The sequence below is a fragment of the Lagenorhynchus albirostris genome, chromosome 10 (genome assembly GCF_949774975.1).
Source record: "Lagenorhynchus albirostris chromosome 10, mLagAlb1.1, whole genome shotgun sequence".
Lineage (NCBI taxonomy): Eukaryota > Metazoa > Chordata > Mammalia > Artiodactyla > Delphinidae > Lagenorhynchus > Lagenorhynchus albirostris.
The window spans coordinates 92,780,408-92,805,851 of NC_083104.1; the positions used below are offsets into that span (position 1 = coordinate 92,780,408).

At 52.8% G+C, this 25,444-nt stretch overlaps 2 protein-coding genes across 6 annotated transcripts in view; one reads left to right on the forward strand and one right to left on the reverse strand.

Moving 5' to 3' along the window:
- DTNBP1 (dystrobrevin binding protein 1) overlaps window positions 1-12,560 on the forward strand; it is a 119,733-nt gene extending 107,173 nt beyond the window's left edge. The window contains exons 8-10 of the mRNA XM_060163654.1: window positions 728-883; window positions 8,791-8,934; window positions 10,257-12,560. Of these exons, the coding sequence (XP_060019637.1) occupies window positions 728-883; window positions 8,791-8,934; window positions 10,257-10,468 (512 nt within the window). The 3' untranslated portion in view covers window positions 10,469-12,560. The remainder of the gene's footprint in view (window positions 1-727; window positions 884-8,790; window positions 8,935-10,256) is intronic.
- JARID2 (jumonji and AT-rich interaction domain containing 2) overlaps window positions 11,261-25,444 on the reverse strand; it is a 247,619-nt gene continuing 233,435 nt past the window's right edge. The window contains exons 10-19 of one of the 5 annotated variants that reach the window (XR_009543047.1): window positions 25,079-25,197; window positions 24,920-24,990; window positions 24,151-24,265; window positions 21,840-21,945; window positions 20,763-20,945; window positions 20,208-20,359; window positions 19,429-19,612; window positions 16,309-16,416; window positions 14,751-14,875; window positions 13,076-13,212 (exon numbers count right to left, since the gene is read on the reverse strand). Coding sequence is in view for 4 of the 5 variants with exons in the window: in XM_060163650.1 (XP_060019633.1) it covers window positions 13,163-13,212; window positions 16,182-16,416; window positions 19,429-19,612; window positions 20,208-20,359; window positions 20,763-20,945; window positions 21,840-21,945; window positions 24,151-24,265; window positions 24,920-24,990; window positions 25,079-25,197 (1,215 nt within the window). In the remaining variant the exon portion in view is untranslated. Of the gene's footprint in view, window positions 14,876-16,181; window positions 16,417-19,428; window positions 19,613-20,207; window positions 20,360-20,762; window positions 20,946-21,839; window positions 21,946-24,150; window positions 24,266-24,919; window positions 24,991-25,078; window positions 25,198-25,444 lie in introns of all 5 variants that reach the window. The other 4 variants (XM_060163650.1, XM_060163651.1, XM_060163652.1 and 1 more) reach the window with 4 other exon arrangements.

Sequence of the window (25,444 nt, forward strand, 5' to 3'; positions counted from 1 at the left end):
CAGACGACCTCTCTCTCATAAAGTCAGCTGTGCCACAGAGAGTACCCTAATCACGAGTCCTGGGGTCCTGTGGGCTGTGCATCTGGGGGCAGAGTTCCTGGGGGCTGTCTTCAAATCCTGCCCACCGCACCCCGTGAAGAACAAAGGACTGGAGAGTTAGAAGTAGATTCAGGACCAACCCTTGGCCCGTGTACAGGATGAATAGTGGTTGCATCATCTGTGTTCCCCATGCAGCCTGGGGAAGGGCGAGCCGCCAGTGGGTCATATGGGAAGGTAAATTCAGGCTTCTTGTTGGTGGCGAGACTCAGGCTCATCGTATTACAGTTCTCCCTGGCGTGACTGACGCAGCCCTCACTGGAACGTAAAGTTCTTATGTTTCACGTCAGTCCTGGGGTAACATGTCTGTCCCAAATGTTCATACAGTATGTGGCTCAGCAAGGTTAACTGACTCAGCCAAGTGGCTGGTTCACGGACAGCAAAGCCACGACCAGGTGCTCTTCTCACTGACTCCGGTGGCCACGTGCTGGCTCTGCAACCAGCGTTTACTGAGTGCCTCCTGGGTGAGGTTAAGGTGGACGGTGGTCACGGTCCTCCAGGAGCCCTGGCTCTCCACCTGTTGTGCTGCAGTCAGGGGGCCAGATGTGAGCCCGTGAGTCGGTATTTATAGCCATTCCGGTCTCAGTCCTTTTCCAAACCCTGCCTGACCCCAATTATTCTGTGTCCTTAGCTGAACTCGACGCGGAGCACACCCAGAAGGTCCTGGACATGGAGCAAACCCAGCAAATGAAGCTGAGGGAGCGGCAGAAGTTCTTTGAGGAAGCCTTCCAGCAGGACATGGAGCAGTACCTGTCCACGGGCTACCTGCAGACAGCAGAGAGGCGAGGCAAGTCAGGAGCGGGCCCCGTGCTGTGTGTGGCTAGGGTGCTGCCTCCAGAGCGGGGCTGGGACAGAGGCTCAAAGGGGATGCGTCCTGCCATCTTTGTCTTGCTGTTGCCTCTTCTTGTAGTTCTAGGGGACAGAGGCTCAAAGGGGATGCGTCCTGCCATCTTTGTCTTGCTGTTGCCTCTTCTTGTAGTTCTAGGCTTTTGTTGAAGATATTTAGAAAACATGGAATACATTTTGTTAAAACATTAAAAAGACAAACATTCGCCATAATTCTGTAGCACAGAATCCCTAATCCCTGTTACTATTTTAGGGTGATTCTCTCTTGTGCCTATTTATATAGACTGTACACATATCTGCTTTGTATCTAACTTTCCTTCATGGTGTATGGGGATCTTTCCCCTACATTATTAAAAATCCTTTGGAAGGGTATGTTTTAAAAGCGGCATCTTCATGGTCAGGACATATCCTAACAGTTTCCTAGTTGGACACTTAAGATTCTTTGCCTCTGTAAGTCGTGCTGTGATGTACATCTAGATGCATCTGATGGTTCCCAAGAATACGCTGAAGGGCACAGGAGTTGGATTCCAGGCCCCTTCACCAGCCCCTCCTTCCCAGGACCTGGTGCCTGTGGAGGAGTGGTCTGGGCGGGCAGCTGACGCTTTCTCTCTGGCCAGCACAGGAGCAGTGGGCAGTGTGTACAGGCATCCTGGGCTTCCCCGCTTACCTGCCCTCCATCCTCCTGGAAGCCCCTGCTCCTCCCAAACCTCTGTGCTCATTCTTCCTCTTTTGCCTGGCCCTGGCCTTTGCTCTCCATACCCTGCCCCTCACGGAAGCTGCTCCCAATTTATCTGTTACCCTCCCTCTGTTCCTTCCTTCTCTATGTGCTCCCCAAGGAGAGGTTAAAGAAATCAAAGAATGAGGAAGGAAAAGAATGTAGAGAAAACAGACTAATAGGCGTGACTTAGAATGACTGACGGATGCGTTGACAGTGCTTCTTAAACTGAGGTGGATGGTACAGATTTGTTCAACTGCTTCATCTCCAGTCAGCTCGCCCTCTGTGTGTCCCACTGACGGAGAGTCTGTCTTCATCTGGGAAAGTCAGGCTGCATGTTCCCTCAGAGTACGTTTGCTATTCAGTTTCTTTAATGTTTGGCGCTGGTTATGGAGAGAGCCATCCCTGTTCACTCCAGGGATCTGTGTCATGTGGTGGGCAGCAGCTGAGAAGGACACCACCCTAGTCTGCTTGGGCTGCTGTAACAAAACAACACAGACTGGTAGCTTATACACAACAGGGCTGGAGGCTGGAAGTCTGTGGTCAAGGTGCTAGCGGATTTGGTTCCGAGAGGTCTGCAGCTGGTCCTCACTTGACAGGGAGAGCATCAACCCCATCCTCAGGGCCCCACCCTCATGACGTCTAGAATAATCACCTCCCAAATGCCCACCTCCAGAAACCATGACACTGGGATTAGGGCTTCACCATAGGAATTTGGGCAGGTGGGGGGGCACCCAAACATTTAGTCCATAACACACACACCCTGGCAAATCTGACCCACAGATCTGAGCACAGTGAGACGTTATGCCGAGAGGGCATGGGGAGGTGGGACAGTGAAGAGAGCAGTAGAGACTCTAATGCTTGTTCAGTTTAGTTCAGCAGACATTTCCTGAGCACCTGCTAAGTGCTCAGCAGAGGCAAAGAGAATATGAAAGTGCCTCTCAGGAGAGCCCATCCTCAGGGGATGAGGACACAGCAGAGGCTGCAGCTTCAGAAGTCCCTCTTTGTTGGCCGTGAGCGCACTGAGACAGGGATGGGCTGTTACTGTCAGGTCCTTGTGGCCAGCACAGCCCAGTGCTGGGCAAAGAGAAGGAAGGGGTCGGTCAAGACGTGTTGAACAGATAGCAATTAAGTATTAAGGAATTGAATTTTCATGGTTTCAAGCACCTAAAAAAATGTCCTTCAAGTTTCAAAAAACTGTTGAGCTTTTTTTTTGTCAAGGTAAAAAAGACTGGCCATATGTACATTGCCAATATGTGTGGTTTTGAAAGCACTGAGGAAGAAAATTGGAGGCCTTAGGCGTTTCAGCTTCCTGCCTCAGCTGGAGCAGAAAAGATGGTCACAAATAACAAACAGACCTCTCCACACAAGGCTGTCCAGGGCCATCCCTTAGACTTCCCAGCCTGGGAGTCACACACCCCTTCCTTACAGCACATTCCTCTCCAAGGATGAACACTCTTTCATTTAGAAGAATCAATCAGAATAAGAATCTCTACAGTGAACATGGTATCTTACACTCATTACACTAAATCAGAAATAGCAGTCTGAATTTTTCTCACTTTCCAAAGCATCATCTTTTTAGTTAAGACAAAGGCATGGAAAGTTTTATCCAGAACATGATCTAAGGGTGAAGGGACGTCTGTGCCCACTGGGATTGTCGTGAGACTCGGAACCACAGAGGGCGGAGTCTCATGCACTTGAAGGGGAGCGAGGGCAGTGCCCATCGTGCTGAGGAGCAGTGGGGACCTGGGGCCCACGCATGCCCAGCAGCTCCAAGTGCCATTAGGACGCGATGAGGTGTTTTGTAAGACCCTGACGCAGGTTTTCTCTTCCACCTGACAAGACTCCCATTTTCTCAGAAAAATACCTATTGCTTTCACTTTGTTGCTAAGCACCTGGGTATCCTGACAGTGTGTAGTTAGTTGTGACCACATCCCTCACCTTGAAGATGTCCTGTCTGTACCTGTGTGTTCCCACTGTTAGACCTTGGGTTCCTGGCATCTCTGCTGGGCTGGTAGTTGTCAAATCTTGTGTGGCCAGGGGCGCCCCCTGTGCCCTCAGACACTCTGACTCAGCCCCTGCGTGTCCCAGTGCCTGGGGAGGGCAGGAGGATGTTTGGGCTAGTGATAAACCCAGTAGGTCTGGGGTAGGGCCCAAGAATGTGCATTTCCCACAAGTTCCCAGGTGATGCCGAGGCTGCTGGTCTGGGGTCCACATCTTGAGAACCACTTCTTTAGGGCGCAGAACAAGGACACAGTCATAGGACAAGCATATCTAATTGTACTGGATTCTGTCACAAATACCCACACCAGTTTACAGTCTCTCAGAAGCCGTATGTGCATACTCTACTCACTCCACAGCTTTGTCAACACTTGGTAGTGTCAGATAGTTAAAATTTTTCACAGATTTAGATGTATGAAATGATACTTTTATTTTGGCTTTAATCTGCAGTTCCTTGATTGTCCGTTTTTCTACTGGTTGGTTGTCTTCCTTTAGAGTCTTACACTCGTGGTATCGGCCTTTTCTGATGTCTGGTGCAGATACCTCCTCTCAATCTGTGGCTTCTCTATTCTAGTGTGGCCTTTGCTAAATGTGTTTATTTTTAAGCTTTGCCCACTTTATTTTCTTGCTTATGGTTTGTACTTGTGTCTTGTTTAGGCAGTCCTTCCCTCCAAGTTATAAGGATACTCTGCTGTGTTTTATTCTAAAAGTTTCTATGTTTTCCATTTTATATATTTGGGCCCTAAATCCACGACCAGTTTGTTTTTGTGTGCATTGGGAGGTAAGGATCTGACTTTAATTCTTCACAGCAGTAACCGTCTATCTCAGCACCAGTGTTCTCTCCACTGCTCACATGGTCTTCTGTCAGTTTCAGTACAACTGAGTCTTTTCTAGGCTTTCTTTTCTATTCCAGTCTTCTGTTTGTCTGGCCTTGAGCCAAACCGTACTATCTTAATTTTAATTCTTCATTAAATAGTGGTTCTCAACCAGGGGCAACTTTGTCCCCTCGGGGACCCATGGCAACGTCTGGAGAGTTCTCTTTGTTGTGATTGAGGTGGGGGGGTCTGTAAGTGTCCATTTGAAAAGGCTTCTAAATTGGCTTGTTCAGATGTTTCCTGTTAATACTCAATTTTGGATTGCTTAATCATCAAAGAGGTACATTAGATCTTCATTTCCCCCATGATTATGGACTTGTTACCATTTTCCTTGTGATTCTTCTGTATTTTGCTTTATAAAAATAACCACAAGATATGTAGTCACATAGAAATTCTGAATTACCTTCCTGGTGAATTGAACCATTAAAAAAATCACTAAGCGGGGGCTTCCCTAGTGGTGCAGTGGTTAAGAATCCGTCTGCCAATGCAGGGGACACGGGTTCGAGCCCTGGTCCGGGAAGATCCCACATGCCGCGGAGCAACTAAGCCCATGTGCGACAACTACTGAGCCTGCGCTCTAGAGCCCGCAGGTCACAGCCTGAAGCCCGTGTGCCTACAGCCTGTGCTCTGCAACAAGAGAAGCCACTGCAATGAGAAGCCTGCGCACGGCAACGAAGAGTAGCCCCCACTAGCTGCAACTAGAGAAAGCCTGCGCATGGCAACGAAGACCCGATGCAGCCAAAAATAAATAAAATGGGCTTCCCTGGTGGCGCAGTGGTTGAGAGTCCGCCTGCCGATGCAGGGGACACGGGTTCGTGCCCCTGTCTGGGAAGATCCCACATGCCGCGGAGCGGCTGGGCCCGTGAGCCATGGCCGCTGAGCCTGCGCGTCCGGAGCCTGTGCTCTGCAACGGGAGAGGCCACAACAGTGAGAGGCCCGCGTACCGCAAAAAATAAATAAATAAATAAATAAACAAAAATAAATAAAATTACTTAATTTAAAAAAAAAGGAACAAACTACTGATACATGCTGTAGTGTGGATAAACCTCCAAAAAAAGAAAACACCACTAAGTGCTGTATTTTACCCCAATAATGCTTTTGTTTCCCCTTCAAGTCTATTTTTTTGATATTTATATAGCCATGTCAGCTTTCTTCAAGTTAATTAGTTGTTTGCCCACTTCCCATTTTTCCTTAAATTTTTTTAATGTTCCTGTTCTTATATTTTAGGAATGTCTCTTACAAACAGAATAACTAGATTTTATCACTTAAAGGAAATATTTTCAGGAAAATAGGAAGCACCAAATCAGATGATAGTAATGAAGCCAGGCAGCCAGTGATCACAGCAAACGTAAGTGAGCCAAACTTGACACGGAACATCATAAAACTGGCTTCGTTACCGTCTTATTTGGTGCTGTTTTCCTGCAAGTGTTCCCTATGCTTTTGGTCCAGTTATTTTTCTCCCCTCTTTAAGAGAATGGCACAGACAGAAAAAACGGGAGACTCTGCTCCTTTCAAAACTGAAGTCAAAGCCAGGCTGAAACACCACGAAGGACTCCACAGTCACAAAGAAAACCCGTGTTTTCCCCACCTTCTCCCCGATAGGAGAGCAGCCCCCAGAGGCACGACCTTGACCCCTGTGCACTCATGTCCCCCTGACGGGTCAGCCTTGCAGGAGCCCCAGGGCAACACCACCCCGGTGTCCCCTGTGAAGTGGCCGTGATTCCTGCGCAGCCCAGGGCGACGGTGATGGCACATGTCACCCGGCTCCTCTGCCTTGGATGTTGCCACCTTGAGTGCGATGTTGTCTCAACTGCAACAAGCTTTACCTGCTTTGATGCTGAGCCTTCATGATTTCTTGTGCCCAGAGACAATCAGATTCCCACCTTCCTGCCAGACACAACGGGGATCTAGCTCTCGTCAAGCCGCCTCTCCCGTCATTATCGTCCAGTCTTTCCAATTCAGCTGGAGTAAATTCCCCGAATTTGATACTATCATGATTATTTTACTCAGAGTTTTATATATACTCACAGACTTACAGGTCTCTTCCATGCACTTTGGCCTCCCTCCCGGGACCCATGCCCTCTTCCCTCCTCCTGTGGTCCGACGTTTGCTGAGAGCAGGCGTAGGGGGGACTTGTATCTCACACTTGATCTTAAGAGATATTTACTTCACCTCTTTGAATTTATTATTCCACTGTCTTCTGACTCCTGTTGTTGAGCTGTAGGTCTAATTATTTCCTTATCTTTCCTAATCTGCTCTTTCTCTTTGATGTGCATCATTTCGCTGCAGTGGATTAGGTGAGGATTTCTTTCATCTGTCTTGCTTGAATATATTTTGTTCCTAAATCCTGCGTGTCTGATCTTTCAGCAAATCTGGAAGATAATCAGCGAATACTGCTGGTCCCTACAGTCTCCATTCTCACTCTGGAACTGTCAATATGTAAACTTTTGCATTTTCCATTTCTCTTAGCTCTTTCATACTTCCCACTTATTTCGTCCACTAATTTTCTATTTGGCTCTCACCTCTTTAACTTGTGCCCGAAGTTTTAAATTTCAGTGATTTTTCCTATTTGGAGGTTATTTGGCTTTTTTTCAAATGCCTGATCTGATTTTTGACACCTTGTTCATTGTTTGATTCAACCTTTTCATTCTTTAAAATATTTAAAGCCACTTTGAATTCTCGGGAAAAGATGCTAATAGTCTTTGTTTCTGCTGGCCCGCACTCATAGTGACATGTGTACTGTAAATTCCAGATTGGATTGGATTTTGTGTTTATATTCCTTTGAGATCCTGGGTTAAGGACGTGTCCACATCCAGAAATTTCTATTTGCTTGTGACAGGCAGCGTCATGCCTGGGATGATGTTACCTGGCTTGTAGTTTCTGGACCACAGAGGCAGTTTAAATATGAACGCCAGACCCTGGAGGCACCCCTCACTGTGCCCAGGCTCAGACTTCTAGTCCTATAGTGTCTTTCTGCTGGTGGGCTGATTTTTTTTTTTAACACCTTTATTGGAGTATAATTGCTTTACAATGGTGTTAGTTTCTGCTTTGTAACAAAGTGAATCAGTTATACATATGTTCCCATATCTCTTCCCTCTTGCGTCTCCCTCCCTCCCACCCTCCCTATCCCACCCCTCTAGGTGGTCACAAAGCACCGAGCTGATCTCCCTGTGCTATGCGGCTGCTTCCCACTAGCTATCTGCCTTACGTTTGGTAGCGTATATATGTCCATGTCTCTCTCTCGCTTTGTCACAGCTCACCCTTCCCCCTCCCCATATCCTCAAGTCCATTCTCTAGTAGGTCTGTGTCTTTATTCCTGTCTTACCCCTAGGTTCTTCATGACATTTTTTTCCCTTAAATTCCATACATATGTGTTAGCATACGGTATTTGTCTTTCTCTTTCTGACTTACTTCACTCTGTATGACAGACTCTAGGTCCATCCACCTCACTACAAATAGCTCAATTTCGTTTCTTTTTATGGCTGAGTAATATTCCATTGTATATATGTGCCACATCTTCTTTATCCATTCATCCGATGATGGGCACTTAGGTTGTTTCCATCTCTGGGCTATTGTAAATAGAGCTGCAGTGAACATTGTGGTACATGACTCTTTTTGAATTATGGTTTTCTCAGGGTATATGCCCAGCAGTGGGATTGCTGGGTCGTATGGTAGCTCTAGTTGTAGTTTTTTAAGGCCCCTCCGTACTGTTCTCCACAGTGGGCTGATTCTCTCTCTAGTCTGTGCTTTCACCGCAGGGAGCTCTTGGTTGCAACTCGCCGGCTTGCAGATGCTCAAACTTTGCTGTTAAGATGAAGACTAGAGAAATGTCACAAGGGCAGAGAAGACTCCAAATGGAATTGTAGTAAAGCTGGGGGGCAACCACAGCCAGAGGTGTCTGGCAGGAATGTCAGCCTCTCTGAGTCAGCGCCCACCTCCGAAGCCAAGAATTGTCTGATGCAGAAAGGGTTCCCTTCAGCACCTGCAAGCAGAGGGCTGGGGGTGAAAAGGAAAACTGCTCTGGCAGGTGTAAGAGGTAATAGTAACCAAGGTTAAGCTAGGATGGATTTAAAGTACCAAACTGGGACATGTCAATAATACACTGCTCCAAAGTCTATTTTAAAAGTCTGGAGTAGCGGGAGATATGTTACACCTAGAAAACACAATGTGCTTTTAGCCTAACACAGTGGAAGCTCACCTTTTAAAGTGTTATTAAATGACAGATGGTCTAACCTCTTCCTGTGCCGGTCTCCCCAGAGCCCATGGGCAGCATGTCATCCATGGAAGTGAATGTGGACCTGCTGGAGCAAATGGACCTGGTGGACATCTCTGACCAGGAGGCCCTGGATGTCTTCCTGAACTCCGGTGGCGAGGGGAACACTGTGCTGTCCCCTCTCTCAGGTAGGGGTGACAAGTCTGCACACACTGAGTCACACCTAGTTCCATGACTTCCCTGCACATGGAGAACCGATACAGGGCGGTTCGGTTGCACAAGGCGTGCACAGATCTTCTTGTCCCACTAACCCATTCCCCGCCCAGTCTGGCTTCACAGAAGTGGACAAATGAAACATTGGCTGTTGTGGTTGTGAGTTTCTCAGCGACTCTCAGGGCTTTACCCAGACACCTTCAGTGAACAGGGAGCTTTCTTAAATGGTGTGTTCTTTCTCCTCTGGCTCACAAGTTACTTTGAGTGGGGTTTTTGTGGCTAAGCACTAGAATTTGGGGGAGGTGGGAGCTCTCCTGTGTGGCTCCCCCTCCCCCATTCGGCAGGTGTTTGATCTCTGCTGTGGGCAGGGCCAAGGTTTGTGTTCAGCACTCGGCTCATATTTTAAAAATTAGGCGCAACCCTGTGGGCACGTTACCTCCATTTAATGCCTTCCCGAAATTCCATGTTCATTCGGTGTGTACTTACTGAGGCTTTGGCCCTATACCTGGACTCAATTTATTTTAAATTTTGGACCATTCCTTCTGGGTGGGTGGTCTTCGCAGACGCCATTACAGAGAACGCGTTTAAGTTTCTGCCACGTACAAAAGAAGGCAAGGCCAGCCCTTCAGCAGCACCTGCCCCTTCACTGGTGGCCCCACTCCACGGGCTACCGTCCTCACAATTGAGGCCCGGGGCTTCCTGTCCACGTGTGTCTCTAAGGTCTCCACAAAGCAGCTCCGTCCGTCGTCTCCCCTTCCCGGGAACTGCGTGAGCAGTGCCGTCCCAGGGAGGGAGGCCCTTGTCCCGCCGAGAAGGCCGGCCCCTTCCCAGGGTCAGGAAGAAACTCCATCACCTGTGTATGGTTTTGATTCCTCTAAGAGGATCCACAAGGGTTTTCTCCTAACCTCCATTTCTTTGAATTATTTCAAAGGATATACAGAGGTAAATCTAGATTATCAAGGTTACCGGGAGTGCTCCTCAAAGAAATGCAGTGTTCGCGGTTTGGCCTTGAGCACAGTGCTTTATTGGATACTGGAAAGGGTTCGGGATCTTTCCACGTGTCACAGGTGGCAGAAGGGTCAGCTCGGGCCCTGGGCTGCCTTGGGCGTCACCTAGCTCAGCATTTTCTGGGGGCAGTCCCTGCACTGCCATGGGGCCTGGTTCTGCAGCCTGCACGTCACAGGAACAGAGAACTCCCACCCGCTTTATATTCTATGCAAGTTCAAATGACCATCTTCAGGGGCAGTTCTCAGATGCAGCACTTTTAGGACAGGCTCGACTCTGCTTTATTTTGCAGGGCCTGAAGCGAGCCCCGGTCAGGATGAAGTTACTCTTCAGGTTCCGGATGCCTCCCGGGCCACCCGGCCGTCCTCAGCTGCACCCTGCACCGACCCAGCTGCCCAGGACCCCAGTGAAGTGGGGGAGTCCCCCGTGGTCCAGTCTGACGAGGAGGGAGTGGAGGTGGACACCGCCCTGGCCACCTTACACACTGACGACAGTGACTCCTAAACCCGGGTGTCCGCGCTCTGGCCACCTTCAGAGGATGACACAGCTGTGCCCAGAGGCCCACGGGGAAGGCAGGTGGATTTAGGGAGGCGCTCGATTTTTACAGTTGCCAATAATGTGTGAGAAACTGACTGAAACAACAGCTACAATAAAGTTTGAGGACCGCAAACACAGCCAGTTTGTACAGAAGGGCTGCTAAACACACACGTTCTGCAGGCCTCACCGTGCGGGCTAGGCCAGGAAATTCGGTGTCCACGCCGGCTCGGCACTGAACGGCGAAGCCCTCTACAGGCAGGAAGCTGTGCTTCCTCTCGGCTCTAACCAAGTTTGGGTTTTCATCTGATCATTACAAAAATTATGAAGTCCAACAAGCACGGCCTACCTTAATAGACCACACACCTGGGCCCAGAGGAAGAGAGAGAAACCGAAGCCAAGCCCACCGGCCATCGCTCCTGGCGGGACCCCGCTCCCCCAGGGACGTGTTTTCCCCTCTCCCTGCTCGCTCACAGCCCACAGACGAGGGGCAGGCTGGCGCGAGGAGGGGCGGCTGCGGCCCTGCACCCTCGTGGCCACGCTGCCCGCTGGGGTCCAGGGGCCCCACAGAAAATGAGAGGCAAACGGAAGCCATTTGGTTTTTGTTCAGAGACCATCCAGGTAACTGCCAGCAGAGGGAAAGTGAGATTAAAGATTAAAATTCGGTGTTCACTCCACTCCCTGGCCAGTGGGACAGACCCCCGCAGCCCGTTTATCAGAAAACACCTCATTTCATTCACTCTCTTCCACAAGACAAACAAGTGTCCAAAAAACTTTGTTTTTATTATTAAACCTTGTAGTACAAACCTGAAAAGTAAACAAAAAACTGGCAATAAACAACATGAAGTCTTCCCTCCCGGGGGAGGGGTGCAGAGCAGCGCTAATAAATTAAACGTCAGACCGTAAGCCGTAGGCAGAAGTTCACTGTCCAAAAAGAGGGCAAGAACACACAGCAAGGCCATGAAAACCGGACAAGCACATTGGAAAACACGACTCTGCTCATGTCATTGTTAAATATTCCAACACAGTTCAGTCTTCTGCCAACGACAACCGACAAAGTGTCACAGGACGCTCCTGACAAGACAGCCCCACCGGCGAGCTCAGTGCAACAAGGGCAGCTGCGGGATTGGTGAATCCAATTATGAAACAAAGAACAGCTTGTGAAAACAGTTTCCCTTTTTTATTCCACACATACTGTACACACAACCGGAGAAGGGCAACAGCTACTCCATTATTATTTTTTTTGTTGTTGTTCAGTGATGTAAGCAGCACTTATAAATGTTACAAGAAAAACCCTGTAAGCATCCAATCCAACCGATGAAGAAACTGAAGTGTAAGGCTTTTCTTCATCTCGTCTTCTCACCCCCTCCCCTCCCCCACCCAGAAAAAGGCTCAAGTATTTAAAACAATTTACAGGCGTATGTACAAAAGGGACGGGATTTTTTTTTTCTTTTTGTTACAACATGAAGAGAAAAACTAGACCAGATGAGCGCAGATACATTTTCACATTCAAAAAGAACGGCAGACCTCCTAGTGGCTCTAGATGTGATCGCCAACAGAACGAGTTTAAAAAGAAAGATTAATGCTGACCTGTGAAGGTGTAAAACAACAAGCTGTGAGATGAAGACGGAATGTTAGAAAGATTGCACATCCATGACGAAGAAGCACTTAACGGCTTCAATCACTTTTTTCCTTTTTTTGTTTTAAGGATGCTATTGAAGGGTTTTTTGATAAAGTAGCCAACAGCACCAAAAAATAACAGAATGGATTTCCTAATGAAATCAGGCACAGGTTTCCCTCACGCGACCCCCTCCAAGGCAGGCAGTCTTTTTCTTCTCTTTCCTTTTTTTCCTTAAACAGATGCATAGTGATGTGCTGGTAAAGAGAACCTAGTCACTCCGACCTCCTCATTTTGCCTATGGTTAGGAAACAACGTCCACCTTCAGCTGCCATAACCGCCCAAAGAAACAAAATGGGGATTCTCCGGTTTTAACAATTACAAACTCATCCTGCACATGACAGAAGAAAAGACAGCCAAAGTAAAGCCATTTCTTTCAAGTTTTGTGTGTGTGTGTGTGTGTGTGTGTGTGTGTGTGTCTCCTATCCCTTTTCCTCTCTAGAAAAAAATCTGCTCACATTACTGATGGTTTTAAAATTTGTTCTCCAAACTTTACCCTCTTCAAAACTGGGTTAAAAAAGCCTTTTTTTCCCCCAACAATTACAAAAAAAAACAAAAAAAAAAACACAAACAAAAATCAAACAAAAAGGCTTTTGTCAGCCACAAGGGGCGATACAAATTAATAACAGCCCCTCAAGGGTTTTAAAACAGTGAATATACGGCAGTTTCAAAAATCTGACTGCAGTATCTAGGTATTCTAAGTACAAAAAAAGTTCAACAGTTTAATGCTAAAACAAAATTAGTTCTCTAAAACCAGAAGAAAATCTTCTTCAGAGCTAGTGCAAAGACAGCTTGTATCCTACAGCCAGTACTCCAAACTAGAATATAATAATTACAGAAAAATATCTATCCCCGGCCCACGGTGCTGGCGTCTTCACGAGGAGGAGGCAGCGGCGAGCCGGGAGGGCGGCACGTCCACCGTCGCTCTCTTGCGGGGCCCTCTTTTTGGTGTGGGTTTACCGAGACAGTTCTCAATGCTGCCGTTTTTACCAGATACCTTGCCACAGATCTGATTGACCAGGCTGATAATTTGTTCCTGTTTCGGGTTGAAAGGAAGACACAGGATTAGCCAACGGAAGAGCGTCGCCAGGACCCCCCAGGGAGTCACCTTCATCAAACCACGTCAGAGCGGCACCGAGGGGGTGGGGTGGGGAGGGCTGGGTGGCCTTGGAAATCCGCCCCGAGGTTCCCGGGTGCGGCGGCCTGGGAGCTGGTTAAGACAACAACTTCCCGAGACCAAGGTCCCCTGGCCAGGCACCTAAACGAAACACTCCTTCTCGGGGAGAAACCTGCCTTTTCTCATCTGGAAGCCAAGGAAACGGTACGCCAGGTCCTTTCCTGATGGGCAGCTTCCTAACCCCACTTCCCCCTCCAGGGAGCCCAGGAGCGCCCCCTGGTGGCTGTAAAGTCCAAACGTTCACGAGCTGAAAGCCCTGAAATACCTGCAGCCCCGTAACCAGAGTAAGTGTGGGGCTGTTTCCTTACAGCTGCTTTCCCATCTGGTCTGTACCTTCACCCGTGTCCACGAGGTCCCTCGCCGCCGAGACAACACAGCAGCAGGCTTCCTGCTGCCGCCACCTGGGCACCTCCTCGGGGCTGAGAGGCCGCCCGGGGCCCCAGCAGGAAGGGGAGGGCTGGGAAGTGAGGGGAGACTCAGGCCTGAGTGCCCAGGGCCCCTCGCCTGGCTCCCTGCACGGTGACAAATGCCTGGGGGCTGCTTGTGGCTCTCTCTGCTACTCTGGAGCCTACTTAACCTGCTCTTGCAGATGAATACAAACACGTGTCTATAAACGTTTCTCGTTCCCTCCTCAGCGAAGGGGAGAGAACAAACGCAACAAGAGAACCATCTATCTGTTGGCGTCAAAAATACATGTGTAACTAACACAACTCGCAACCATCCAGTTTTAAAAGAAACCACGTGGAGGAGTATTAAAATGGCCCATGTTCTGACATATACTGCAGAGCACCTGCTGGAGCCAGGGACGGACAGACCAGGAGGACACGGGGACAGGTGGCCACTCCTTCACTCAAGCCTGAGGGTCAGCCTAGTCCGGGCCCAGGCCCGCTCCCAGGCACTGCAGACATCGTTGGGCCACTTAAAGCACTTAGGATACACATGCTAATGAAGAACAAACAGATGAGCTTCAGTAAAGCCCAGTTACCTGCAGCTAAAGCCACCTGGGCAGCAGGGGGTCCGAGGAGGCAGCCGCCCGCCCGCCTGCACCTGTGGGACCGAACAGCTGGACAGAGGGGTCTGACTGCTGGGCACCAGGGCTCAGACCAGAGCTGTGCTCTCAAAAGCCATTTCTGAGATCCAACCCAGAGCTGGAAATTCCCCAATTAAAAAAAGAAAAAAAAAAATACAGTTCAACTCAACAGGGAACTGACTTGTGATTTTCATTTACTAAAACAGGCCACTGGCAAAGTAGGAGGCTGACAAAACCTTTTCCCTATGCGTGAGAACCAATGATTAAGCTTCAGACCGACAGACCCTACTACATATGTGATTCTTTTCCAGGATTTTGGTCACATCAAGACACCTAGCTCCAAGATGGGCTGGAGGTGGAAACTAACCCACGTTTTGTCGAGCTTCAGAATCATCTCGAGAAGCCCCAGCGCCGCCGGCTGTACCCTGCGAGTTGCCAGAGATGCTCTGACTCAGACACGAGGGTTTATTTTTAACCGTGTTCTGACATTTGCTGTTCAAGTGAAGAAGCAGGGAGGGGAAAGTGGTTATTGCCTTCGCTGAACATGCTCTTTAAAAACAAAGAAGATGCAAAGAGATCTATTTTCAGCTTTCCAATCTTACAATTTAGCCAAAGGCTTCTGATCAAGTCTGACCACAGCCTGAGACCCCACGGGTGCCCCCATTGCCTCCCGGGGCACCCGGCCCGGCCCTGCCCGGGGCTGCCATGTGTGATGGCCGGATGAGGCCGCCTTACGTGGGACTGTCGGCCCCAGGTTTCGGGGGCAGTGGGGATGGGAGAGCCGGCAGGTTCCACCCTCAGAGAGGGGCTCACGGCCAGGCACCACAGGGAGGAGGACGCTTCTCTGGAAGAGGGCGGGCCAAGAGGGGCAACGGGGTCCCCCCAGAGCAGTCTCCCAAGGTGACCCCCCCAGAAAAAGGGCCACGTGTCTCCGGAGCTGCGAGCTTGTACCCGGAAACGCAATCGCAGAGCAGCCTGGAAGCACGTAAAACACACGTGACGAGACGAGCAAGGCTGCTCTGGAAGCGGAGCCCTCAGTGCTCCGGGCCGGCTGAGCAGCGCCCTCCCCGTGGGGGCACCTAACGGGCAGTGGAGACCAGCCGACACAGAAAGCGCCTCATGCGGACCTGCCTCTGGGGACGGCTGCGGTTTTCAGACAGGGTGGAACTGGGATTTATTCAGAAGTTGAAGCCTTCAGGAGCAAACAGTGAAAGGCTCCGTGTCTGCCGAGGCCCCGGGGTAAGGACAAGGGCGCGGGCGCTGCCCATAGCTCAGCAAGTGGCCGCAGGCTCTGAAGTTCACCACGCACAGACCCACAGCAGAACCGCTGGCAGCTGCGGGGGAGGGACGCCGACACGGGCAGACGGGCACGGCGATCGGCACTTTGTGTCCCAGAGGCCCCGGCCCCGCGGGGCTGGGGCCAGGAAGGCTCCTCAGGCCGAGTCCCGGGCTGCTCTGAGGACACAGAGACCAGATGGACGCAGCCGCAAGGCCCCCGAAGCGGCCCTCGGCCTGGAGGGAAGGGGAGCCCTGGCTTGGCCCTGCCGATTTCGGTCTCGGTCTGTTCTGGGCCCCTCCAGACAGTGGGGCAGCCACGCCCTGAAACCGAACTCCTTATGAACCGAGGCACCGAGGCCAGGAGGGAAAGCAGAGCTGAGCGCACTGCGGACAGGCTCGCTGGGGCACGACAAAGCGCGGACAAGGACAGAAGTCCCTGCAGCCTCAGCTCCTGGTTTCTCCAGGCCAGTGGAACTCGAGCCGGACCTGCCCACTCCCCCACCTTGGCGCAAGGAGCTACCTTCCCACCACGTCAGGCACCGTCCGGCCAGAAGGCACCTGGAACCAGGCCGGCTGCACGCGGTCACGACGAGCTGTGACATGGACCACGCGGGCAGGGGACCGCTGCCACCCCGCGAGGCACTGACCTCGTCGTAGCGGTACATGAGCTTCAGGCCGCGGCAGGACTTCTGCTTCTCCACGTGGCGCAGGGCACACTCCAGGCAGAAGACCACATTCTCGTTCTCCTGCACGACCTGCGGGACGAGAGGCACCCGAGGCTGAGGGGACTCGGGGGTGGAGGACAGGGGGGTGTCCCGGGAGCAGAGTGTGGGAGGCCACCGCCCAGGCCAGGGGCGTCTGTGACCCAGAGACATGGGATACTGACGAGAACACCAACAAGTCACCGGGATCGTCAACCAGGAAACAAGTAAGTGACCATCTCTGAGCTGCACCCAAAGGCCTCGAGGGCCCTCTTGGCTCCTGTGCACTTTCCCGCCAGAGGGTCTGAGCGCGGCGGGCTGGTGGACAGGGGCTGAGGGTTCTCAGGGCTCCTGAGACTTCTGCTTCAAAAACTACGCCGGTACAAAGGTGCCAGAATGGCCACACCCTGGACACTTCGGCGGCAACGCGTGTTTCTCCTGCTCTTGGGCGGCTCAGTCGGTCCAGCCGGTTTACGCCACCTCGGGAGGCAGCACCTCTGTCCACACTCCAGCCAGCACGGTTCCTGATCCTTGCCACGCGAGCCTGAATCTCCAGCGCCCTGAGGGCGCGCTGGCACCAGGGATGGGCCGAGGCCCCGCAGATGCTCGGAGCTGTGTGTGTGTGGGCGGGGGGGCGTCCCTCACCCCAACCCTGACTCCGGTCCTGGTCTCACTCAGTGTAAACAATGCAAAAATGCTGCCTTGACACACCAGATGCAAAGGATCACAGGTCTTTCCATAAGGATTCAACGGGAAGACCTAGGTTTCTTATCTTCATTGTTGCTAAGCAAAGACAAGAAAACAAGCTGGGGACTTCCCTGGTGGCACAGTGGTTGGGAATCTGCCTGCCTGTGCAGGGGACACGGGTTCAAGCCCTGGTCTGGGAAGATGCCACATGCTGCAGAGCAACTAAGCCCGTGCGCCGCAACTACTGAGCCCGTGCGCCTAGAGCCCGTGAGCCACAACTACTGAGCCCACACACCACAACTACCGAGCCCGTGTACCACAACTACTGAAGCCCACGCACCACAACTACTGAAGCCTGCGCACCTAGAGCCCGTGCTCCGCAACAAGAGAGGCCTGCGCACCGCAACGAAGAGGACTCCCCGCTCACCGCAACTAGAGAAAGCCCAAGCGCAGCAACAGAGACCCGATGCAGCCAAAAATAAATAAATAAATAAAAGTAAATAAATTTATAAAAAAAGAAACAAAAAAAATAAGCTGTAGGAATAAGGAAATGACACTTATTGGCACAAACACATCACCCGGGGCTGAGGACAGGAACAGACATACATACGAAACAGTGAACAAAAACATATAAACCCCTTAGTACCTAAGCAATGAAAAGCATATATAAATAAAACTTCAATTTTTACCTATGTATTCAGGATATGTGCTTTTTAAAATACCATTCTGGCTAAGAAATCCTGGTGACAACTCTCAAGGTACAGCTTTCGGAGGGAGAGCCTAAAAATGAGCCCACACCCTGCCGTTTTTGGAGCCCACAGGAAGGAACCAGGGCCACATGAGGTCACAACAGAGTCACCCAGGCTCATGGGAAATACACGATGATTGTTTCCCACGAGAATAACCCCATTCTAATGCAAGAGGAACGAACACAGAACTATGCGGCTTTTATGAGCGATATTCACAAAACATTTTTAAGATCTGGGGAAATTCTTATGACTTGTTTGTTTTAAAGACAGCTTGATTCTTGACTGTATCCTCTAAAAAGCCTCTGGGAAAAGAAAGCTAGATAGAAGAAAATATGTAAAGTGGGATGTGTGGTTGTTATGGACGGAATTATTACCCCCCTCCCCAAATTCAGACATGGAAGTCCTAACCCTCAGTAACTCCAGAGGTGACTTATTTGGAGAGAGGACCTTCAAAGACATAATCAGGGAAACTGAGGTCATAAGGGTGGGTTCTAGTCCAATATGACTTACATCCTTTTAACAAGAGATTAACACACAGAAGCACACAGAAGAAAGGCCCTGTGAGTCCCTGATGACACAACCACTGTGCCTCAGGGAAAAGCGACCGTCTATGATCCAGGGAGAGGCCTCAGAGGGAGCCAACCCTGGTGACACATCGATCTTGGACTTCCAGCCTCTAGAACTATGAGAAGAGGGACTTCTGTTGCTCAAGGCAGCAGTCGGTGGTGCTCTGATACGGCAGCCCCAGCCAACTATTACAGTATTCCTCCCGTTATTTCTCAGTGCTCTGACGTCTCATGTGTGACAAAGGGCATCTGGCTCAGCGGGAGTGGCCATGTAGTCCCCTCTTCTCTGCAGGGCAGCCAGAGGTGTGCCGGGGACGCAGGGCGAGAGGGTGAGACGGCATCACAGTCACGTGGCACATGGCCAGGAGGCCAAGAGTCAGACCTGGGACGCGCTTGCCGCTCTGCACCTCGGTGGCCACGTGGGGCTGGTGGGGATACACGAGGGGGCCATTGCGCCGGGCATGTGGCGGGCACTTACTACCTAAGCTTCTCTCTGGGGAGGGGGATTCTGCCCAGGCAGGGAGAGGGCAATGGCACCGGTTGAGGCCACAGCAGCAGGGGGCGTTCCTGCGTTTACAGAGACCTGTGTCAGGGCAGCTGCCCACGGGAGGCGAGAGGCAGGTCTGCACTGTCCAGCTGGCCGTCCAGCAAGACTTCTGGACGGGGTCGCCTCTGGCCTGGGATGGGGTCGGCATAGGGGACGCTAAGCATGTAACACAGCCTCAGGCTGGGCTGGATCAGCCCCTCAAGGAGGCTGCAGGAGCGACCAGGAAGGAAGGCAGACGGGCTGGACTGTGGCAGCTCAGGGGGCCGCCTTCCAGCCAGGAGCAGGCACAGGGAGGCTGGGGATAGGAGATGCTGCTTGAACCGGACAGATTTCTGAGTCCACGGGGCAGCCAGATCAGTCACAGGGCTGCAGAGAAGGTAAAAGAGACAAGGAAAGAGACCGGGGCGGGGGGCACGTGACCGCAGGGCAGCTGCTTGAGGGAGGATGGGCAGGGGACAGAGAAAGGCAGGGCGGGGGGTCGGGGCTGGCGCAGCGGCCGTGGGGGGCGTGGGCTCACCATGGACAGGTAGCACAGGTGCTGACAGATCTGACACCTCCTCTCCGAGGTCTCCAGCTGCAGCCACTTCCGAGGCTTTTTCTTCCCGTCGGGCGCGGCACTGCTGCCCTCGTGGCTGCCGTAGCGGGCGGAGGAATGGAGGCCGGCCTCGAACAGCTGCCGCCGCTGCCGCAGCTCCGTGTCCCTGTCCAGACACACGAGGCTCAGGGCGCCGAGTGGCTGGGCCGCGGGACCTCGGGGCCCAGCTTCCCCACCTGGGGCCTGCGTACGAAGTTGAAAGGCCAGACCACCCCCAAGGGCTCTCGGAGGGCCGGGCCCTGCCTGCGGTGAACCCGGGGCAAAGCGCCCAGTGCCAGCCAGGGTGCCCCCACGCCCGGGCCAAAGACGGACGTGACAAACTATCTGCCGACGTCGGAATCAGAGGGCCAACGCGCGCGTGAAGATCGTGTGCTGTCCAGCAGCTCCGCTGAGCCTCTGCAGGTCACGTGGGAAGCCACGCAAACGGTCACTTCAATTCCTGCCCTGTCTGCTCCTTCCCAGGGCCCTTCCTCGCTGGCGAGGGGCACCAAGGACCCGTGAGGCCAGGGGTTCAGGAGCCCCCTCCTGTCCATTTCCACAAAGAGGGTGCACCTCCTGCAGCATCGGCACCCCGAAGTCTTCGCCCGCTGGCCAAGCCCCAGGCGGGCCCTGCAGCTCCGAGCTGGTGGCCGGCGGTTTCCCACAGAGGACGGGCCGCACCCCCATCCCACCCGGCCTGGGCCCCGGGGGTCCTGTGTTACCTGAGCTCGTCCAAAAGGGCTGAGATGGTACTGAGAGTGGGACCGTTTTCCTTTTTCGCTTCCGCTTGTGCGATCTGGTAGAGTAACTTCTCCATGGAGAATGGCTTAGCTATGTGGCGACGCTTCATCTCCTGCAAGGGGCAGTCACGTCCCTTTAGGGCAGAATTTTCAACGCTAGGCAGCGGTCAAGGGCTTTCTTTACCGGGGAGGGGTCGCTATCTGAATTTTCAAATGTTGAATTCCATCTGGATTCAAAGCAATTGAAAACTGTACGACAATCGTGTCTCCCTGGAGAAAGACACCAGACACCAGGTACTCGTGGCTCCGCCAGCCGAGAACTGTGTTTGCCTTAAACACCTTCAGTACTGACCTCCCAGTACCGCAGAGGGTCAGTGACAGAGCTTGACGACGTTCATGATACAGTCAACCTCTAACAGCTCTCCCTCTCTAAAAAAAACTCTCGGCCAACTCAGGTTTCCAAGACTCACTTTGAAATTAAACATTATCTACACACAGACACACGCACAGGAACGCGTGCCAGGGGCGCCTGCCTACCTTGGCTGTCTCGAAGCCCATGCTCGTCCACTGGGTGGTGGCGAAGTGCACGGTCTCAGAGACGCTGTAGCCGCAACACACTTTGGACACAAAGGATCCCGGGAAGCAGACGACAAACTGGCCGCTCTGCTGCACCGTCCTGTGCACCTTGATCCCCTCCCTGCACAGCACCTCCGGGGAGATCTGTGGAGACGAGGGCTGAGCCGCGCGCCCACAAAGGGCCACCCTCCTGGGTGCCTCCCTCCCACCGTCCGGAGCTCTTTCCGCGACAGCCTGCCGGCCCACCTGCCCTCCAGACGGGGCATCGGGACTTAAGCCTGCTCCAGACACAGATTACGTTGTGTATGAAAGATGTTTTGTTTCTCCTTTAGAAAATAAAGAGACGTAACTCCTAAACAAAGGAGGAGGAAGTTCTAAACTGATACAGGCCCAAGAGTGACGACGATTCAGGCAAAGGCATGGCCGCTGTGAGCGCCCTGTGTCCCCACGGGTACTGACCGGTTGGACCGGGATCCGTGTGCACAGCACGGGGGCTGCTGCTTACCTTCTCCGAGCCAAACCTAGAGTGAGGCGGGCCCAGAGCGAAAGGAGACCTAGGCAGGGTCAGCGGAGGCCGGAAAAGCCTTGAGCTCAGGTTGTCAGAACACAATTCTAGGCTAAAGAGGTTCCCGGCAGCTCAGCAGACTCATGACCGTCTGAAAATAGGGTCAGCAGCCGCTGTGCTTATCCCTGAGTGAGCCTGACCAGAAGCCCAGGTGGCCCAGTCATCCAGCTGCCCAGCCCAGCCCAGTCGTCATTTACCAAAAAAAAAAAAAACCACCAGGCCCGGAAATAGAGTCAAAGGTCCCCACGAGCATGAGTCCTGTGTCCTGGGCCATCAATCAGAGGAACGCACTTTAGTTTGGTTTTCATAAGAGAGGACATTTTGCTTATGCTGGATCCCTGGAGGATTGATTTTTCATTGTCCTCTTTACCTCTGAGGGGCAGGTCGACAAAGAGGGTGAGTTCATGAAACAACTGCGTTGGCCCCGCCACCTGACGCAAGCCCAGTCTCCACCACCATCTTGGCCCCCGTACCATGACGTTGCTCTCGAGCATCTGCAGGCCGGGGGTGCCGTTGGCTTGCAGCAGGGTGTGCACCACGTCCTCGAGCTTGTTCTCCTCCTCAGCAGGAATGCAATACCTGGGTGGTTTGGAATCAGGGCAGAAGGGGTTGACAAGGACCCTCTGCCCGGGAGCCCATCCTCCACGCTCCCCCAGAGATGAGCAAACAGCAGCCTGGAAACTGGCCTTGGGCGCAGGAGGGGAGGTGGGCCCGCTCGTAAGCGTCCCTAGGGTCTCTCCTCCCAGGGCAGCTCTGCAGCCCCTGCAGCAGACAAGCATGCTCATCTTTTATATGCAGATCTGACCTAAGCGTGAGCCAAAAAGTCTTCAAACCAAAAGCAGATGTTTAAAAGCCCCTGTAAATCAGATCCAGACACACCCGCACACTCAAAAGCCTCTCGGGAGCCTCCCAAGCTGCGACTTATCGCTGGGCTGGCACCTGACACTTTTCTGTAGCAGACAGAGGACGTTGCAGGACCAGGATTTGGTGTGGAATACACAAGAGACACGCAGGACAGCCAGCACCACGAGGGCCTGCGTCAGGTGAAGGGAGCGGCCGCACAGGGGCTGGGGCTCCGACAACACGGACCCCGCTCTGGAGCCAAGGAGCTCGGGAAGATGGTGGGAGGAAACGCGGCCCGAACTCAACCAGAAGAACCTGGACCCTCAGTGCGATCCCAGGGCTCAGGAGAATGGGAACTGCCACTGACGTCCCAGGAGGACCCAGCAGGGACGCACCTGCCACCTGCGACTCCTGAGATCCTGGTGCCGGTGGTCAGCATGCAAGGCAGGCACCTGCAGCCTCCTCCGGGCCCCCCCTCCTCTGGGACCTCCCAACCCCGCCGTCCACAGGCTTCAGTGGGACATCTGACACCCCCGGAGCCGTGTGACAGGTCTTCAGGCTGCCCAGGCCTGGTGGGGAGGGTTCAAGTCCTGACTTCCGCTGCCGAGTGAGAGGAGGCTCTCACCACATCCAAGGCTCTTCCAAGTGCTTGTTATTTCAATGCCAACATATTCTGTTACGGATTTGTGATTTAAATCCAGGGTTTCTAACCTCAATCACATGTTTTAAGAAAAACCACACACCATGAAGTTCTCTGATCCTATCCGGCCGCCTCTCTACCCCCCATCAGTGAGGTTCCAGGGATTAGTTTTCACACAGCCCACAGAACCTAGGGTTTCCCTGCCTCTCACTCAATGGGCCAAGCAGAACAACGACCACCGGGGCCACGAACTTTCACCCCATCACCGTGCGGGGCGCGGGCCACGTCACTCCACTTTCCGATGAGGAACCAGGGTCCGGTGGGGCCCGTCACAGGCCTGCGTGGGACCCTGTGACTCTCAACCCAGACTGGCCGGCGCTGCCCGGCAGCGTCTCCATGGGGAACGGCGCTCAGGGCTCAGTGGCTCCTGGAGGAGAGCACGCACACCCACAGCGTCCACGCGGCCAGCCGCCCTGCGCAGGACCGTCCGGCTGTCCACCCTCAGCTCTGCCCGAGACCCCAGCCCCACCGCAGAAAATCAACCACAGGGCCTGCCCGCCTCTACACCGACCGCCACTGGCCCTGACACAGCCGGAAGGCAGGGCGAGTCGTGATGGCCAGACTGCTGCCGACACTGGCTCCTTGGAGGGAGAACACTAGTTCTAAGACTTTGTTTGTCTTAATAAACGATGCTAATCACCCCATTAGGACAATAAACACAGTGTGGGATGGATGCGGTGCCGGTAGCCCGTGAGACGACTAGACATCTGATTATTTGCAGTGATTTCCCATCTGCCGTCGTAAACAAAGGAGCTGAAGAGCCAGCTCAGATCAGGGCTGGTGAGCCTTACAGTTAAGGATCACGCCTGGGAACCGGGCAGAAGGCTTCCTGGGAAACAGACAAACTCGTGAAATCTCCCACGGCAGAACTCCACTTCCAGTAAGACCTACTCTCTTCTCCGCAGTCGGTGGACTGGGCACCGCTCCCGGCCAGCTTTCTGCTGTACTCTGTTTCTGACCCTGCTATGAAACGAACTCCTAGAAATCCACCACCACCAGGGGAAAACCTCACAGGAGAACCCCCCCCCCCCGTATTAGCAGCAACTGAGAACAGATGCTGGTCTGTGCTTAAGCACCACCTGAGCAAATTAAAGTATTCTCCACCAGCTCGACTTCTAACACAGCTCCCCAGGCTGACATGACACGGAACACGGGACAAACTCGCAAAATAAGCCCTCCAAGGCTGTCAGCCATCAGTGAGTGCAAGGTGGCATCAGGAGGCCTGGGGCCGGTGTACTCACCAAATGCAGTCAGCACCAGTGTGTAAGTAGTCAATGTAGGGAAGGTGGTTTTGGTCTCGAGACCAGCATGAGGTAGAAAAGACCATGCCAATATTTAGCCAGGGAATTGTCACTCCTAGAACACAGGGGACAGGGCAGGATGAAGACCAATGTCTCAGGGGGACAGCAAGAGAAATTGCATCTTCTCCCCAAACCAGAAAAAGAAATGGGATTCAAAATCAGACAAAACCCACTGATTAGAAGGCACTTGTTCTTTCCTGCTTCTTACACAGAAACCAAGATCACGTGACACAAAACAGTCGTGGAAGAACATCTTAACTAGTGACTTTAGGCAGGAGGCAAGATGCCCAAGGAACACGACCACGACTGTTGTCGACTGGCCACCAGCCAGGAAGCGGGGTCCCTTTGTTCGGGGTAACCCCTCCCCGCCAGCGTGGGGTCACCCACGCTGGTCACCTCCTCCAGGGGCCCCTTCTTCCCACAACACCCAGGACAACTGGTTTCCCTCCCGGCTGTGAGGCAGTAGCTCCACAGAGAACGTTAGCTCTGAAATTGGCCAAGGTGGAAAGCTGGCCATTACGCATCTGCCCAGCTTCTAGATCTGCGACTTGGTTTACCTTTCTGCATTTTTACTGACTTCAGCCATGATGCTGACCCCTCTCTCTTCTCTAACAATCCCAGTTCTCTCCACGCGCCGTGCGCCGCAGTCCCCTCCCCTCCAGCTCTTAAAGGGGCGAGCTGGGCCCACAGCCACCCAAGGCAGGCTTACCAGGCACAGCACCAAGGTGACGCAGGATGGAGCCTGTGTTATTGGGGAGGACGGTGAGGTTCCATCCGTGTCTGCAGAGGAAAGCACAGGAGCGTCACTGACGGACGTGGAGGGGCACTGTCCAGTCCCCAGGACACGGGCAGGAGCGTCCGACGTTACCTTGAAAACGGTTCTGATTTTCCCACCGGGAAGCCGCTGCCGTGGGTGTTGGTGTCCACCTTGCCGCAGTGCACGGCCACATGGCAGTCCTTCTCCTCCACGAGCCTCCAGTACTCTTGCTGCGGGGAGAGGGAGGGCTGTCAGCACCATCTCGCTACCCGTGGCCGCAGGGCCCAGCTCAACTCAACGATGCGAGACGTAGGGACCATCTTCGCCTAGAGCAACAGCCACTAGGGAGCAGGGGGACGGGGCTGCAGACAGACGACCGCACGCCCACGGTCACGGCGGCCACGTCCATAGTGGACGACTGGATAAACACAAGGTACAACGTCCACGGAACACGACTCAGCCTCAGAAAGGAGGGCA